This window comes from Rana temporaria, chromosome 3 (assembly GCF_905171775.1).
Source record: "Rana temporaria chromosome 3, aRanTem1.1, whole genome shotgun sequence".
NCBI lineage: Eukaryota > Metazoa > Chordata > Amphibia > Anura > Ranidae > Rana > Rana temporaria.
This window is the reverse complement of record NC_053491.1, coordinates 315,816,747-315,834,431: the sequence shown is the minus strand read 5'-3', so window position 1 is coordinate 315,834,431 and position 17,685 is coordinate 315,816,747. Positions and strand designations below refer to the sequence as shown.

At 47.9% G+C, this 17,685-nt stretch overlaps 1 protein-coding gene across 2 annotated transcripts in view; it reads left to right on the top strand.

Moving 5' to 3' along the window:
- The window catches only part of DIAPH1 (diaphanous related formin 1), a 423,627-nt gene that overhangs the window by 192,368 nt on the left and 213,574 nt on the right, over positions 1 to 17,685 (top strand). For both annotated transcript variants that reach the window (XM_040344879.1, XM_040344880.1), the window contains exon 16: positions 9,772 to 10,383. In XM_040344879.1, coding sequence (XP_040200813.1) covers positions 9,772 to 10,383 — 612 coding nt within the window. The remainder of the gene's footprint in view (positions 1 to 9,771; positions 10,384 to 17,685) is intronic.

Below are 17,685 nucleotides of genomic sequence, written 5' to 3'. Positions count from 1 at the left end.
TGCCCTGCAATGAGGTGTTTCTTATCGGACATAAAAGTAACCAAGTGTGACACATTGTCCTTCCAAACAATGTCATAATATTGTATAATGTCACATTAACCTGTTCAATGCTGACTGCTGCTACATCTTCTGGTGGCAAACTGAGGCTTAACAAAAGCACATACGGCGCTGAGCCGCACTTTGAAAGGCCTGGTGGATTTTCCTGCTTTATCCACGAAGCTTTTATTACGCTTTGTTCTGCCAGCGACTGAGAAAAAAAGAATGTGAAAATGGAAATCTGAAAAGCTTTCACCTCGGTCTGATACTTAAGCTGTAAAATGAATAATACAATAGTTAGAAGAAATATAATTGCAAAAAAGAAATGACTTTGGATGAAGACTTTGAAAGCACCTTTCAAAAGTACAAATCACTCCCAAATATTTTTACATCTGTAAAGAAAAGATATTTCTCTTTCGTTCATAGACGGACACAGCATCCTTTGACCTTAGGGTTATGCTTCTTCCTACCAGGAGATTTAGGCAGAATTCTACAGCACTTAAGGTGTTAAAAACTTTCCTTCATGCCGCTCCTCCCAGGGGGCGTGGCTCCCCCAGGCATAACCCCCACTCTGCTTTAGCAGCCTCAGTTTGTTTCTGCCTAACCGTCAGGAGAGTCAGGCTCTCTCTGGAGTCCTGGACTCTGGAGTTTTTTCTTGCAAATTTTTTTGCATTTTGCGAGTTTTTTCCTCGCTTTTTTATTTTATTTTTATTTTTGAATCCTGCGATTCTTCTATCAACAGCCGACTGGGTGACAGGCTGGGTCCTCGACCCTTGTAGTCCCCCCAGGTTCGGCCTTCGAGCGTGTGCCGGCCCTCAGCTCCGCTTTGGGACGTCCACGACAGGCCCCATTGCTCCAGGGGCGGCCGGGGAACTTCGGTTCTAGGGCACACATATGACCGGTCTCTATGGCCTTGTCACAGTGTGTCTGGCTGACAGCCATGCCGTTCGCGGACGTTGGTTCTGTCTGGGATACCTCCAGCCAGGTAGTCGCAGGACAGGTAAGTAGTGGCCCCTTACTCAGGTAAGTGGTCTGGCTGGAATGTTTTCCCTTGGGAGGTCGACTGAGGGTTTTCCCCTGCTTTCCTCTCTCCCTTATTCCTCTCCCTCCTTTCCCCTTTGGGTGACGGCTGTGCAGGGGGTTTTTTCCCTGGGGCTCATATTTTTTTTTTTTTTTTTTTTTTTTCACTCGGGTATGGCTGGGGCTGTTCTGTGTCACTGCAGGGGACTGTGGTGGACATTCTGGGCATTTTTGTGTGTGCTGTGTGCTGTTTTGGTGTACTGTCATTTTTGGGTACACTGTCTTTTTAAAACTGCGCAACGGCGGCCATTTTGCCGGAGCCGCGCTTGTATTATTCGGCGGCCATTTTCTTGTGGCCGGCGCCATTTTCAGCACTAGTTCGGCCTCTAGTGGCCGTTTCGGCGGGGAAAAAAGACCGCGAATCATCTGAGGGGACAGACGCAGCGCTGCAGCTTCTCCTCAGCACACACTTGCCTTCACAGACCGCGCTGTACCAGGGGGTGGTGAGTCTCAGGGGGCCCCATACTGTGCTCTAGCGGCCGGGAGGTGACCTGTGGGGGACTTTTTTCCTGCCCTTGGCAGTAGGGGTGAAATGGCAACGGCAATATGGAGCCTGAATCAGGCCCCTCATTTCTTACAATGCCGGAATTAACCCTTAAGCGCCCCTCCCCCTGCCACATCTGTTCAATCGGTGTCGGCTGTCCTGGAGTCTTTTCTCACCAGGTTTGAAGCAGCCAGTGCTCGGTTGGGGGGTAAAAAAGCGCCCCCCCCCGGAGGCTGTTTCTGGGGATATCTCTGACGCAGAATCTGATGCTTCTGGTTCTGTCATGTCAGAGGATGCGGGCTTAACCCACATGGACAGCGAGGATGACTCTGCTGCGGAGTCTGCTGATAAGGAATTTGTTGGAGCTCTTATTACTGCGGTGCGTGAGGCTCTTCATTTAGAGGATTTGGCGGAGACACCAGCGGTGTCAGTCCTTTTGGATTCCGCAAACCACCGCGTACCGCTAAGGTATTCCCCTGTGTTCCTTATTTAGACAATATGTTGTATAAGGAATGGGATACACCGCAAAAGGCTTTTACGGTTCCTAAAAGCTTTGCTACCGTTACCCCCTGGAGGAGGACTTTTTTAAAAAAGTGGGTCACTCCTCCGTCGGTGGACCCTCCTGTGTCCAGACTGAGTAAGGCTACTACGTTGCCTGTGGAGGGGGCTCCTGCTTTCAAGGACCCCGCTAATAGGAGAGTGGAGGCCGTGGCCCGCTCCCTGTTCTCGGTGGTGGGTTCGGTGGTAAGGCCGGCTCTGGCCGGAGCCCTGGTAGCTCAGACGCTGACTGAAAGGGCGAAGCTCCTGCTGCAGGACCTGGAGGTCCAGGGGGCTTCCGAGTCCTCTAGGGACCTGGCTGAACAGTTGATTCAGGGTCAGAAGTTTCTCTGCGAGGCGGATATGGATTAGATTCCTTTGCTTTCCAGGGCTTCTGTCTACGCAGTGGTTCTGCGCCGCCTTATATGGCTGAAGTGCTGGTCGGCTGACCAGTACTCAAAAAAGGCCTTGGTAGATTTGCCCTTTAAGGGCGGACGGCTTTTGGGGGCATCCCTGGATGACATCATTAAGGATGCCACTGGAGGTAAGAGCACCTTGCTCCCTCAGTCGGGGAAGGGTAGGGAACCTCGCCGCAAGCAAGGTCCTACTTTTACTACCCCCTAAACGGTTTTTTTTCGTGCGCCAGCGCGGCTGGAAAAGGTCCGCAAGGTGCAAAAGCCCTTGCTGCCGGGCGTAAGCGCCCCTGGTTCAAAAAACCGAACAAGCCTGCGGACAAGCCTGCTTCCGCATGAAGGTCTGCCCCCGCCCGGGTCTCGGGTGGGGGGACGGCTTCACGACTTCGTGGATCGGTGGAATTCTCTTCTATCCGACCGTTGGGTTTGCGAGGTGGTCGCCTCGGGGTACAAGATAGAGTTCCTTTCTTGTCCCCCAAACAGATTTTTTTCCATCCAACCTCCAGCTTCCTCCGGATCGTCGGCTAGCCCTGTCCGGGGCTGTCCAGGATCTTCTGGACAGGGGGGTGGTTGTGCCGGTCCCCTCGCTGGAACGGTTTCGGGGGTTCTACTCCAATCTGTTCGTGGTCCCCAAGAAGGGAGGGGTTCGCCCTATCCTGGACCTAAAGGCCCTCAACTCCTTTGTCAAGGTGCAGCGATTCAGGATGGAGTCGGTCCGTTCTATCATGGCGTCCCTCCACCAGGGGGACTTCATGGCGTCCTGAGGCATCATGGACGCATACCTGCATGTTCCCGTTTGCACAAGCCACCAAAGGTATCTGCGCTTTGCGATCGGGGAGGACCACTATCAATTCGTGGCCCTCCCGTTCGGGCTGGCGTCGGCACCACGGGTGTTCACCAAGGTGCTCGCCCCGATCCTGGCCTTGCTACGGCAGCGAGGGATCGCTATCGTGGGATACCTGGACGACCTTCTCCTGAGAGCTTCTTCAGGCTCAGAGTTAGAGGAGGACGTGTCCATCACGTGTCGGACTCTGCAGGAGTTCGGCTGGTTTCTGAATCTCAGAAAATCAGTGTTGGTTCCGTCCCAGAGGCTGGAACCCCTGGGGCTGGTTTTGGATTCGGGGGAGACAAAAGTGTTCCTCCCATCGCAAAACCTGCTGACCCTGCAATCTGCAGTGAGACAGTTGTTGACCCAGAAGTGGTCATCTCTTCGCTTCTGCATGCGGGTTCTGGGTCTGATGGTGGCCTCCTTCGAGGCAGTTCTGTATGCCCAATCCACACCAGGGTACTACAGAAGGAGATTCTGTCACGATGGGACAGGGTCCCATCTTCTCTGGATCACCAGATTCGGTTGAGCCATCTGGCCAAGTCTTCCCTGGCATGGTGGCTGACGTCTCCGGTGCTTCGGTCCGGGAAGTCTTTTCTTCCGTGCCGCTGGACAGTGGTCACGACGGATGCCAGCCTCTTCGGCTGGGGGGGCGTCTGGGGCACCCAGTCAGCCCAGGGGCGCTGGACTCGGGAGGAGTCCCGCCTGCCGATCAATATCCTGGAGCTCCGAGCAATCAAGCTGTGCCTTGTCAGGTGGTCGCTGGAGCTAAAGGGCCGTCCTGTCAGGATCCAGTCCGACAACGCCACGGCCGTGGCGTACATCAATCATCAGGGCGGCACAAGGAGCTCGGCCGCGGCGACGGAGGTCGCTCACATACTTCGGTGGGCCGAAAGGTCCGTTCCGGCCCTGTCGGCGGTATACATTCCGGGAGTTCTGAATTGGCAAGCCGACTCCCTAAGTCGCATGACTCTGGATCAAGGGGAGTGGTCTCTCCACCCGGAGGTGTTTCAGATCCTGTGCCAAAAATGGGGCACTCCAGACGTGGACCTTCTGGCGTCCCGTCTCAATCGGAAGGTACCATGGTTTGTGGCTAGGTCAAGGGACCCGTGGGCAGACACGTCAGACGCGTTAGTGGCTCCCTGGGTCAATATCACCTGATTTACGCCTTCCCTCCTCTAAGGCTCCTACCCCGCCTGCTGCGCAGGGTGGAAGCCGAAGGTATTCCAACGATCCTGATCGCCCCGGATTGGCCGCGTCGCTCTTGGTACGCGGACCTGGTACGTCTGGTGACAGACGCCCCCTGGCGTCTGCCTCTGAGGGAAGATCTCCTGTCTCAGGGCCCGATCTTCCATCCTGCTTTACGGTCACTGGCTTTAACGACGTGGCTGTTGAAAACCAGGTACTGAAGGACCGGGGCCTGTCGGGCCCGGTAATCTCTACCATGCTGCGTGCACGGAAGTCCACTTCTCGAAAAATTTACCATCGTACATGGAAAGCATACATCTCTATGTGTGAGGAGATGAAGTGGCACCCCCGTACTTACGTGGTGTCCCGGATCCTGCTGTTCCTACAGCGGGGAGTGGACCAGGCTCTTGCCTTGAGCACGATCAAGAGTCAGATTTCTGCTCAGGCTGTTTATTTTCAGCGTCCCTTGGCAGCGAATTCTTTGGTTCGCACGTTTGTGCAGGGGGTCCGGCATGTGGCCCCCCCGGTGCGCCCTCCGCTACCTTCTTGGGACTTGAACTTGGTCCTCTCGGCGCTTCAGCGTGCCCCCTTTGAGGACATTCGGGAGATCCCCTTGCTGACTTTGTCGCAGAAGGTGGTCTTTCTGGTAGCTATTACCTCTATCAGACGAGTGTCTGAACTGGCGGCCTTGTATTGCAAGGCCCCCTACTTGGTCATCCATCAGGATAAGGCGGTGCTGCGCCCGCAGCCCTCTTTTCTTCCGAAGGTCGTTTCGGCCTTTCACATTAACGAGGACATTGTTGTTCCATCATTATGTCCTCAGCCGAAGAACCCGAAGGAGGCCTCTTTACATTCTCTGGATGTGGTTCGGGCCCTTCGAGTTTACTTGTCGGCGACAGCTCCGTTCCGGAAGTCGGACTCGCTGTTCGTGTCTGTGTCCGGTCCCAGTAAGGGCCTGGCAGTCTCGTCGGCCACCATTTCCAGGTGGATCCGACAGGTTGTGCTTCAGGCCTACGCCCTGAAGGGGCGGGCGCCTCCCTTTCGGGTCATGGCGCATTCGACCAGGGCGATCGGGGCCTCCTGGGCTTCCGACACCAAGCCTCTGTGTTACAGGTGTGTAAGGCAGCGACCTGGTCGTCGTTCCACACTTTTTCAAAGTTTTATAAGGTGGATGTGAGTGCATCTTCTGATGCCTCCTTCGGCCGCAGGGTGTTACAGGCGGCAGTTTAAGGTTGGAGTTCCTCCGTTGAGTAACTCCGGTTTTGTTTGGGGTGTAACCTGTTTTTGCTGTGTTATTTTCCCACCCCTCGAATTTTTTTGACACTGCTTGGGGACGTCCCTAAGGTCAAAGGATGCTGTGTCCGTCTATGAACGAAAGAGAAAAAAGGATTTTTGTACTCACCGTAAAATCCATTTCTCTGAGTTCATAGACGGACACAGCACCCACCCCTCCTTTGTTTGTACTGCTTGTTACGAACTGAGGCTGCTAAAGCAGAGTGGGGGTTATGCCTGGGGGAGCCACGCCCCCTGGGAGGAGCGGCATGAAGGAAAGTTTTTAACACCTTAAGTGCTGTAGAATTCTGCCTAAATCTCCTGGTAGGAAGAAGCATAACCCTAAGGTCAAAGGATGCTGTGTCCGTCTATGAACTCAGAGAAATGGATTTTACGGTGAGTACAAAAATCCTTTTTTGAGCACTTCAGAATATATTTACCATTGCGCTGCCTGCATTGAAATGCTGTAATAATTATTTAAGTTGTCTATAAAGTAAGAAACGTTAATGGGACCAGATTTGTAGCATCTAACAATTTTTTTTTTTAGGCTTTTAAAATGGTGCTTGACTGGAAACTGCAGTTTTTAGCTCTGCCTTTGCTGATGTGCTTCAATATGTACCGCTCTTTTGTTAGAGAGTGCCTATGAAGTCAAGGAATGTGGCCATTTCAAACATAGTTGCTCCAAATAGTGGAGTTGTTGTAAAAAGTAACACTTCCAAGGAAGTTTTCAGTAAAACAAAAAAAAGCACGATTTTGGTCCATCATAAAATCCTTTTCTTGGAGTCCATGGAGAATCACAAGAAGTTATTGCATGTCAAGTTTTACTGCCACATACAAGAGAATTGCACTCTGGCAAAAAAAATTGTAATCCCTCCTGCTACCAGCATGCCCCAGTTTTGCAGCCAAGCTGTACCAAGAGACTGATTATAAACACATAGGGGTGGAATGTGTCCCTAAATAGATTTTACAAGGAGTACACAAATTCTATTTTTTTCTTCATGCATTGAGGAACACAGGAAGTCTTTACCTGTCTTCTAAATAATGACTGCCTGTGTTCCATCAGATTAGGTGACCCATCAGAATTTGTAACGGAAGTGATGTTCCATCTCTGCCATCTTGCTGCACCCTGCACTCCTCCATAGTAAGGATACACTGAAATGAGGGGAAGCAGACATCTTGTTACACCCACCCGAATTTTGTATTTTACACTTATTTTTAGCAGTAAAGTGAGTTTATATAGTGAAATACAGTACTTAGAACTTTGTCCGACTGGTTAGATGTTGAATTAGAAAAGCAGCGGCAAGCCTGCTCATCTCACAGGTTTGCTAATCTGCCAGAAGTTTGCTGCTTTAAAAATGTAACATCTAAACATGCATATGAAGTTCTAAGTACTGTATTCCACTATATAAACTCACTTTACTGTTAAAAATAAGTGTAAAATGCAAAACTCTGGTGGGTTTAACAAGATGTCCCTTTTCCCCTTTCTTAGTCTATCCTTACTATGGAGGAGTGCGGGGTGTAGCAAGATGGTGGCGACGGAACGTCACTTCCGTTGCCATTTCTGACGGGTCACCATATCTGACGGAACACCTGCCATTGATCAATGCTTGGGATGTAAATGGTGGTTAAGGCTGAATGTCCATCTCCCCTGCACCGACGTGGTGCCCTGTCCTCCTTTGCAGCCCAACAGGTTAGCATCTTGAAAAAGGGGGGATTGCGAAATGGATTCCTGTGGCAGCTTGTCAGACAGCCTGATTCTCAGTGCCAGACAAATTGGGCTGTCCAAGGATTCGACTGCCTTGTCCCAGGATGACAGGTGATGTTGTAAGGTGCTAGCACTAACCCCAGGACTCTTGTGCAGAAGCAGGGAGTCAGGTGACTCCAGGACTAAAGAGTACCAGTCTGGGGGCAGAAAGTTTGAAGTTTTTCCTTGAGGAAGAACAACTCTGGCTTGTTCTTTGTCTAGGACTAGACCTCGATATTCCAAACAATGAATGAGTTGCATCGCTGATTTTCTTAAGGTTCAGGATTTATCCAAACTCCTGTAAGGCCAGGAGCCGGCAGTTTTTTCAGTAGGTTGTCTAGGCATCCCACATTTGGGATTTCTTAAGAGCGCAGCAAGAATAGCTTTGGCATACCATACACACCTGGCAGGACCACAAGCTGAAAATGCAGAGGGCCCACAGCAGTGTGTACATATTGCTGATATGCTTGAAATATGGAGACATGTAGGTACATTCTTGATATCCACAGACACCAGGAAATCTTCTTGATGTAGGTAGGCGCCACCTTTGACAAGATCTGGACCCCTTTTGATAAAAAAAAAATTTCCACCCACTTTTGACAAGTTTTCTACAAATATATAATGCTAGTTTTTCTACAACCTTTGCTTTCCCCGAGCAGATACACATTTTCACCTGGGGATCCAGCCAGTATGTCTGTTTCAATAATGTTGAGACAGACCACTTACCACTGACATGGGTGCTTACAACGATAATTTTTTTTATTTATTTATGTAAAACTTGTATCTCTAAAGGAAGAAAAACTTTTGATGTAAATACAGTGTGAGCTGAAGTTTGGCTTCAATTTGTTAGTGTATCTAAATCTGCTAGTACATTTAACACTCCTCTTCCCCAACACGAACACTGCTGTCCAAAGGTTCCCCCATGCTCCTTCATCCAGAGTAGGGGCACTCTAATTCAAGAGGTGTGTTACTGGACCGATCACCAGGTTTATAACAGAGGGGAAAAAGGCAAAAAAAATAAATTTAATGCAGCCACCACATTTAATGAGTATTAACCGGTTAAGACCCGGACAAATATGCAGGTTAAGGACCTTGCCCCTTTTTTGCGATTTGGCACTGCGTCGCTTTAACTGACAATTTGGACCGTGCTTGGGTGTAATGCCGCGTACACACCATCACTTTACGTGATGAAAAAAAACAACGTGTTTGAAAACGTCAATTTAAATGACCGTGTGTGGGGGGAAAATGTTGTTTTATGTCTTGTGAAAAAAACAACGTGTTTAAAAACGTCAATTTAAATGACCGTGTGTGGGGGGAAAACGACAAAAAAAAAAATTTAAGCATGCTTCAATTTTTTGTGTCGTTTTTCAAAACATCGTTTTTTGTTTCACAAAAAATCACTGTGTGTAGCAAAAAACAACGTTTAAAACAACGTTTTTAAACCCACGCATGCCTAGAAGCTAGTTATGAAGCAAGCTTCAATGGAAAAGAGTGGTGAAACGTAACCTCGCTTTTCTAGAGCATTGTGAAAAAACTATGGTGTGTAGGCAACGTCGTTTTTGAAAATTGAAGTTTCTAAAACGTCGTTTTTTACTTCACAAAAAATTACGTTTTTTTTCATCACATAAAGTGATGGTGTGTACGCGGCATAAGGCCCCTTTTGGTCTGCCTGTCAGTTTTTTAGGCGGACCTGAACAGACGCTCCGTGCAGGTCTATGGAGCTACGAATGTCAGCGGTGACATGCCCGCTGACATCCGACCCGCTAAAGTGTGACGGATGGAAACCCTATTTTTCATCCGTCTGGCGGGTCAGATGAAATGATAACGGACTCTACGCTCTGTCTTCATCCGGTTTCCTCCATAGGGGAGAGCGGTGCTCTGGCAGGTGGGTCCCTGCACAGTGGGCAGAGACAGACCGGAGCGATCCCCACTGAGCAAAGCGGAGCCTGTACATGGACACGTCCGTGTGAAAGAGCCCTAACTTAAATTTGTTAAACTTTTTTTTTTTTTTTAAGTTATTTTTAATCACACAGGAGACAAAAAAAGTGATTTAACAACATTGAGTGTTCCCCCACTGTTTCTGATGTATGATATACAGCAGCGGCAGTGAAAGAGTTAAAAAGCAAATTTTTAATTTGATAATTTTCATGTTTGTAGTTTCCTTATGTTGTTTATGTTTGTATCTTTGCAGATTGAAAAAGTCTCAAAGGAACTTGAAGATACGAAAAAAGAAATGGCCAATATGTCAACATCTGTTTTAATTCCGGGTTTTACTTCAGGCACTGGACCAGGACAAGCTCTCCCACCTCCTCCCCCACCTCCTCTTCCAGGGAATTTAGTTCCAGGGGGAGCACCTCCTCCACCTCCTCCTCCTCCCCCACCTCCCTTCATGGGTATTGGTGGTCCTCCACCCCCACCTCCACTTCCTGGCCAATTTGGTATGCCTCCTCCGCCTCCTCCTTTGCCTGGTGGGTCTGTTCCTCCTCCACCACCTTTGCCAGGTGTCATACCTCCACCCCCACCAATGCCTGGTGCTGGTGGGGTTCCGCCTCCACCACCTTTTCCAGGAGCCCCACCACCCCCTCCTTTGCCTGGAGGTCCTGGACTGCCGCCACCACCTCCTCCTTTCCCTGGTGGTCCTGGAGTTCCACCACCCCCACCTCCTGGCATGCTGGGTGGCCCACCTCCCCCCCCAGGTTTTGGAGGTTGGGGGGTGCCTGCAGTTCCTGCCTTACCATTTGGATTAGCACCCAAAAAGGAATATAAACCAGAAGTACAGCTGAAACGGCCTAACTGGTCAAAGGTACGTTTTCACGCCTGCACACACACCCTTACACTTTTATTTATATATATATATGTGTGTGTGTGTGTGTGTGTGTGTGTGTGTAAATATATATATATATATATATATATATATATATATATAATTTATTGTGAGTGTATCTATATGTGTGTTTTTTTTTTTTTTTTTGTTTTTTATATATTATATATTATTATTGTCCAAACAATGAGTTGCAGCTTACTCAGAAAATTATATTTTAAAGTATATAGGTATATATAAACTCACTCTCACACATAGACGCACATTCACACATTAAAGTAGTATTATAATTATGTGTGTTTGTATTAGTGTGCTATATTGCATTCTTTGACTATTTGCAGTACTTTGACCGTTTTGTAACTGAGCCACACTGATTTTAATGCAAGTCTGTGGATAAAAGAACATTTTAAAGCTGGCAGCAGGTAGCTGGCAACATAGGCTGTCAGCACATCCCTGTTGCTGGAAGTTTCCCCAAAGGTACACACTCTTTTTTTTTTTTTTTTTTTCTAGCTCCCCAAATTTTTACACCCATACATACCTTTCACTCCTGTGCCAACATTAAAGGGTCACTAAAGGATTTTTTTTTTTAGCTAAATAGCTTCCTTTACCTTACTGCAGTACTGGTTTCATGTCCTTATTGTTCGTTTTTTTCTTTGAAGTTGCTGTAATTCTGCTGTGATCTCCACACTTCCTGGTTGTCTGGCTCCTTATAACGACAGTACTGGAAGCTTTTCACGGTGGTCTAAGCTGTCATTACTGTGTGTCTAAAACTTAACAGAACCAATCAGATTCATTTTAAAAACAAAACACTGCCTTGGATTTGTTTGTTTTTGTTCTGTGTGTCTCGCTAGTTCACAGGAACATGAAACCAGTTTAAAAGTGAAACTAACCTGCAGGCACATTATAGGATTGATTTGTATCTATTTGTAATCATTTTTAAAAGGAATCGGTTAACTTTTATGTCTCTATACCCTGTAAACAGTCATTTCAGCTAAAACATTTTTTTCCTTTAGTGACCATTTAAGCCCTCTGAGTAAATCAGTGTCTGTTAAATTGAACTAAATGCAAGTGGTTATATACACAGATGAAAAGCAGCAAGTGGTTAAATAGAAGTATGGCCAAAGCATGTTTGGTCATACGACTTATGTGAGTTAGAACAGATGGTACTTGATACCTGAACGACTTGCTAAAATGTACCTGGGCACCTCACCCTCCTGTTTCCTGGGGTTGTGGTCTAGTGAGGACAACCTTTTTCATTTGGTGGACCTGTCTAAGTCAGGCGTTTCTGGGTACAGGTCTATTCCTTAGTTCAGGTGTGGCCAACCAGTGGCCCGGGGGCCACATGTGGCCCGCGGAGCCCTCTGATGTGGCCCCCGACCTCATGCTCTGGAATGGCGGGTTGACAAGCAAAGATCGCAGGTTGCCGACCCGCCATACCACAGCATCAGTGTTGTGATAGGAAGCTGGTGGTAGAGGAAGAAAGCGGCTGCGGAGCAAAGCCCCATAAGCCGATGCTTCCTCTACAGCGCCGGCTTTTGCCACAAGCGGGGTCTATAGCAAAGTACAGCTAAACCGCAACACATCAGTATGAAAGCAGTCTTAGGACCTTATCACACAATCAGCCTGACCAAATGGGTCCCTCAATTCATCGCTACAGAGCGACAGATGTCTGTTTACGCCTGTATACCTCCAATCCGAAAAACATTTGTCCCCTTCCATCTGGACGGATCGGAGGGCCTATAGAGTAGCCGTGACTTGTCATCCCTCCGATCCGCTCATTGTGGCCCGCGACTGGTTACCAAGTTGCTCAAGTGGCCCCTGCTCTTCAAAAGGTTGGACACCTCTGCCTTAGTTTATTCTGTAATAATGGTCAGTATTACTAAAGATGCTTGCATAGAGTTGTTAAATGAACCGGTTGAAAATATCCCTAGATGCGCACAAACTTTTATTTATTTTATCTTTTTGGTGGCTAAAATTGCAATAGCCACTGCGTGGAAAAGTCTGGGGTAGATATCGCTTTGCTGAAGCGCAAGCCTACCCTGGATTATGGTCCACAAAAAGATGGTAAGTGTCTTAAGGGATTAACAGCCACTATTTGATAAAATATGGAACCCCTGGGTCTCTTATTTACATTTTCCGGATACCCAGAGATTGTCTCCTTGGCGAGATGGCACCGGACTCCTGGATCTTTGGGATGGACATTCCTTGTCTCTCTTCTTACCCTTATTTTCTCTTTCCACTTTTACTCTTTTGAGATTTTCTTTCTAAAAAGTTTTTGATAATAATGTTGGGTTTTGTACCCTGACTCCTGATCCTATCAGTGGTTTATCACCATATGGAACCTGTCATATCTATGAATTGTTGACATTTTTGATGGGTTCACTTTAAGTTTATACCTTTGAGCTAGTCCCTTGCATTTAGTAGCCTGCGGTTGCGAATATTATCTGCTCTAAACATAGTAGGTGAGGTTGAAAAAAGACACAAGTCCAACCTATGTGTGTGATTTATGTCAGTATTACATTGCATATCCCAGTATGTTGTGGTTGTTCAGATGCTTATCTAATAGTTTTTTTTTTTAAAACATCGATACCCACACCCTGCTGAGACCACCGCCTGTGGAAGGGAATTCCACATCCTTGCCACTTACAGTAAATAACCCTCTTTTCCTTAACTCTATACTACTGTATGCCTTTATAGTTCTTGATGGCCTCAGTAATGTAAAAAATGCCTACTTAAAGGGTCACTAAAGGAACATTTTTTTTTTAAATAACAAACATGTTATACTTGCCTCCACTGTGCAGTTAGTTTTGCACAGAGTGCCCCCAATTCATGTCTTCTGGTGTTCCTCGGCGGCTGTCTCTGGTCCTCCCCGCAATTAGTAACCACAGTCATGCAAGCGCTCGCATGGTGGTCACTAATTGCGGGCGCGCTCCTGTGATACAGTGAGCGGCTATGGCCGCTCGCTGTATCACTTGGCCCCGCCCCTCGCCGCATCACTGGATGTGATTGACAGCAGTGCCAGCCAATGGCTGCACTGCTCTCAATCCATCCGCTCTAGCCAATCAGCGGCCAGGCAGATGTTTTTTTCATCTAAATGCATAGATTGCATTAAGGTGACATTTTTTTTCCCTTTCCAACTCCTTTAATTGCATTATTCTTGTTTGTAAAACGTATAAAAAAAGGATTCAAATAGATTGTGAGCCCCTTGAGGTCAGGGACTAATGTTAATGTAAAGTATGTAAAGCACTGGATAAAGTTTTTTGTTACAGGTACAAATACCTATAATGAATAATAATAAATCTTGGAAGGCATACTAGACGACTAGGTGTCTGTCTAGGGAATTCCACCCTTGGAGTTTCTCCATGGAATGAATTGCTCTCCTTCCTGCAGCTGAGTCGAGACCAGCATTTACCTCTCAGTACTTTCAAAGGTCGCGTTTCTGCCCTTACTTTTTTCACTTCAGGGACAGCTGGCCTCACTGTTTAAAGTGCTGTTTCAGCCAAAAAAATTAAAAGTCAGCAGCTACACATACTGCAGGACACTTACCTGTCCTGGAGCCCCTCGCTGCTGCCATCACCATTGCGGCTAAGGGAACCCGGCAGTGTAGCCTTTCGGCTTCACGCCGGGAACCCTCCTGCGCATGCACGAGGCCCCGCTCCTCTCTCCTATTGCCCCAGCGACCAGGAGAGGAGGCGGGAGCCCTGCACTGACGTCACAGGCCACGGCCCAGACTCCCAGACTCTTCGACAGGTAGGGGGGGAGGAATCCAATGAGCGAAAGTTCCACTTTAGGGTGGAACCCCGCTTTAATTTAGACCTTAGTACAAGGGGGTCTCTCATGTAAACCTATCCTTCCAGTAACCTCCCGTTTTTGTTGCCCTGTAACTTCCTTCTGCACTTTAGGAACCGCCATTTGAACTAAGACTTTAGAAACTGCCCATAGATCTTCTGGATGGCAGTACTGTAGATAAGCCATAAAGAAGTCTATGGCCTTGGAGAGAAATGTAAACAAACAAGAGGCCACTTCCATAGTAGTTATGTAAGTATTCATCTTTGGAAGGGGAGATTCTTTAGGTCTGGGCAAAGGAAAATAAAAATACATGCAATTTTCTGAAAGTGATTTTCAACTGCAGAAGGAAAAAATTCTTGCACCACCCAGCCCTTTTCTGTTGTCTGGCAGGATTCTGTAAATCCCAGGAATGAACAGGCAGAACATTTGTTTTTTTTTTTTGTTTTGTTTTTAGCAGGTTATCCAGATTTCATTCATGTATTTCAACTGTGTATTTAGATATTTGCATTGAGTGCAGTTTAAAGTATGTGACTTTCTACACTATGGAAGCCATACAAGCTTCAATCCAACCTGCTTTTAGTGTCAAATAAATTTTGAGTATGGCCTCAAGTCAATTGTTTAATCACTCATATAATGTACCATCATCCAGAAATTTATAGAGAAGGGGACCGGAGGATAGAGTAGTAGCAGCTGCTAGTACCTCACACTGGTTACAGCAGTATATTATTAACGGAAATCCATATAGTATCTGTTGTTGTGAGGCGAGATCAATGGAAACCTCTACCGGTTTCGCGGAGAGACCGCTTCTTCAGGAGGTAATCTGTATAATGAATAACATATCAAAACTAGCAAAAAACAAAATGAGAATGGTAACAGAACAACATTAATAAGTTGCAAGTGTGCAAATTCATACAGGTCTGCTTACCACTAGAGGGCCAAGGACCACCAGGGGGCTCGCCGAGTAAACCCCCCACGGCGAACGAGGGGGAAAAAAGTTTGTTTTCTGGTAGAATAATAATGTATTTTTTTATTAAAAAAGGAACAAAATGTATGTTTATTTATAGATAAACGGGACACCGCGTGAGTGAAATGGAGAATTAAAAATGGGTGAGGGAGAGACAACCAGGGGGAGACAGAATTAGGGGGGTGTGGTTGGAAGAGGAAGGGGGAGGGGAAAAAGGGATGAAAGGAAGGGGGAGGAAAAATAGGGGAAGGGAGAAAGGACTGGGGGGGGGGGGGGTGGGGAGGAAAGAGTAGGGAAGGGAAAAATGGGGGGGGGGGGATGGGGAAGAAAGAGTAGGGAAGGGAAAAAGGGGGGAGGGGAAAAGACAGTGAGAGGAGGGAAAGGTGAAACACCAGGGAGTGAAAGGATTGGAAAATTATGAAAATTGAGAGGGGGGAGGAGGGGGGGGGGGGCGGGTGAAAAGACCAATACCAATGGTTCCCCTCCCTTTCTCCCTGCCTTGTCCTTTCCCTTCCCCCCTTCGCCTCCTTCCCCTCCTTTCCTTGCCCCTGCCTTTACCCCCACCTTTACCTGCCCTTACCAGATTGGATAGGAAATATGTGTTGCCTTTGTACTTGCTGCAATGTAATCCTAATTGGTTGATTGTACATCTGGCCCTTTAAATGTCATATGCTGGAGGCCCTTGATCTTTGCCTCCTATTTTAGGGGTCTTGGACTCCAATTCCCCATGTTTTTATTCCATTCAATATGTGGCGATCCTCAGGCCTGGGTTTCTAGGTTTGAGGCTATTTATTTTAATTTAAAATCTAAATTAAATTAAAATCATTACGTCTGATGTTAAATACTTGTTTGTCATTATGTGCCGAGTTTGTGTTGCAATACAGGCCTTCTTACTGCAGGGGTCTTGTGGCTGCTGTATCCTGCTGTTCTTTCTCCCCCAATCGGCGGACGTGTAGACCCCCTGGTTGGGATGTCTGGTCTCTGACCTATCCCATCCTGCCTTTATAGACCAGGTCTTTCGGCCAATGGTCCCATTTGAGGTGCACAGGCGCAGCACCGATTGGTGCTGTGTGGGCGTGTTGACCGCGTGACGTCACACGCTGCTCTGTCTGAGCAGCGTGCATTGACGGCGGGGTTGGGGATCACATTTAAGGGCTCCTGTTGGAGCCTGCGGTGTGAGCCGTTCGTGACTCTCCAGGGGCCAAACCTTTGTGATCCTAGCGTCGGGTAAGCTGTCTTTACTGTGCTATAATCGGTCACATCTCAAGGTTTCAGATTATTCTGCTGACCTGGCGGTTCTTTGTCTCATTGGCTTTTTTTACTCCCTCAGTGCAGTCATCAACTTACCTGGTCTCCAGCACTGTAAACCTTTATACAGCTTTGCTGGGATGACATGCCTCTGATTGTGACCAGCTTATTACCCTCCACTGCTTATTACAGGGTTCCTCAAACTATGGCCCGCGGGCCGCATTCGGCCCGCCAAGGTGATTTACCCGGCCCACGGCACAGACTGTCCCTTTCATAAGATCACAGCACTTCCCCTCCCCTCTGCTACATTATTTACACAAGACGCAAAGCGTGACCGGTCCAGACAAAGGGCGGGACTTTTCGAGTTAAAAAGCGGATAATTGGTTACTAGGCAGTGGGGCTGTCCCAGCAATCAATCATCTGCCTTTCACCTGAAAAATTCTGCGCTTTGTCCGGACAAAGTGTCATGCTTCACGTCTTGTGTGAATAAGGTATGGGAGGGGGGAGTGCTGCGGAGGGGAAGTGCTGCGATCTTATGGAAGAGACAGTAATATCGCTGGAGGGATCTGTGATGGGGGACTCTGTGATATTGGGGGATCTGTGATATGGGGGATCTATGATATGGGGGGATCTGTGATGGGTGGCTTTGTGATTGGGAGGATCTGTGTTGGGGGGGCTCTGTGATAGGGGATCTGTGATTGGGGGATCTGTGATTGGGGGCTTTGTGATTGGGGGGAGTATGTGATTGGGGGAGATCTGTGATGGGGCTTTATGATTGGAGGATCGGTGATCGGGGGGACTTTGTAATGTGGGAGTCTGGGGTGGGAGGGATCTATGATGGGGGCTCTGTGATGGGGAGCATTGTGATTGAGGGGAGTCTGTGATTGGGGGAGCTTTGTGATTTGGGGGATCTTTGATGTGGAGCTTTGTGATGGAGTCTGTGATAGAGAGGAGTCAGTGATAGAGATGAGTCTGATGGAGGGATCTGTGATGGGGAGAGTCGGTCATGGAGAGGAATCTGTGAAGGGGGATCTGTGATGGAGATGAGTCTGTGATGGGGGGGATCTGTGATGGAGAGGAGTCTGTGATGGAGGGAACTGTGATGGAGGGAACTGTGATGGAGGGAACTGTGATGGAGGGAACTGTGATGGAGGGAACTGTGATGGAGGGAACTGTGATGGAGGGAACTGTGATGGAGGGAACTGTGATGGAGGGAACTGTGATGGAGGGAACTGTGATGGAGGGAACTGTGATGGAGGGAACTGTGATGGAGGGAACTGTGA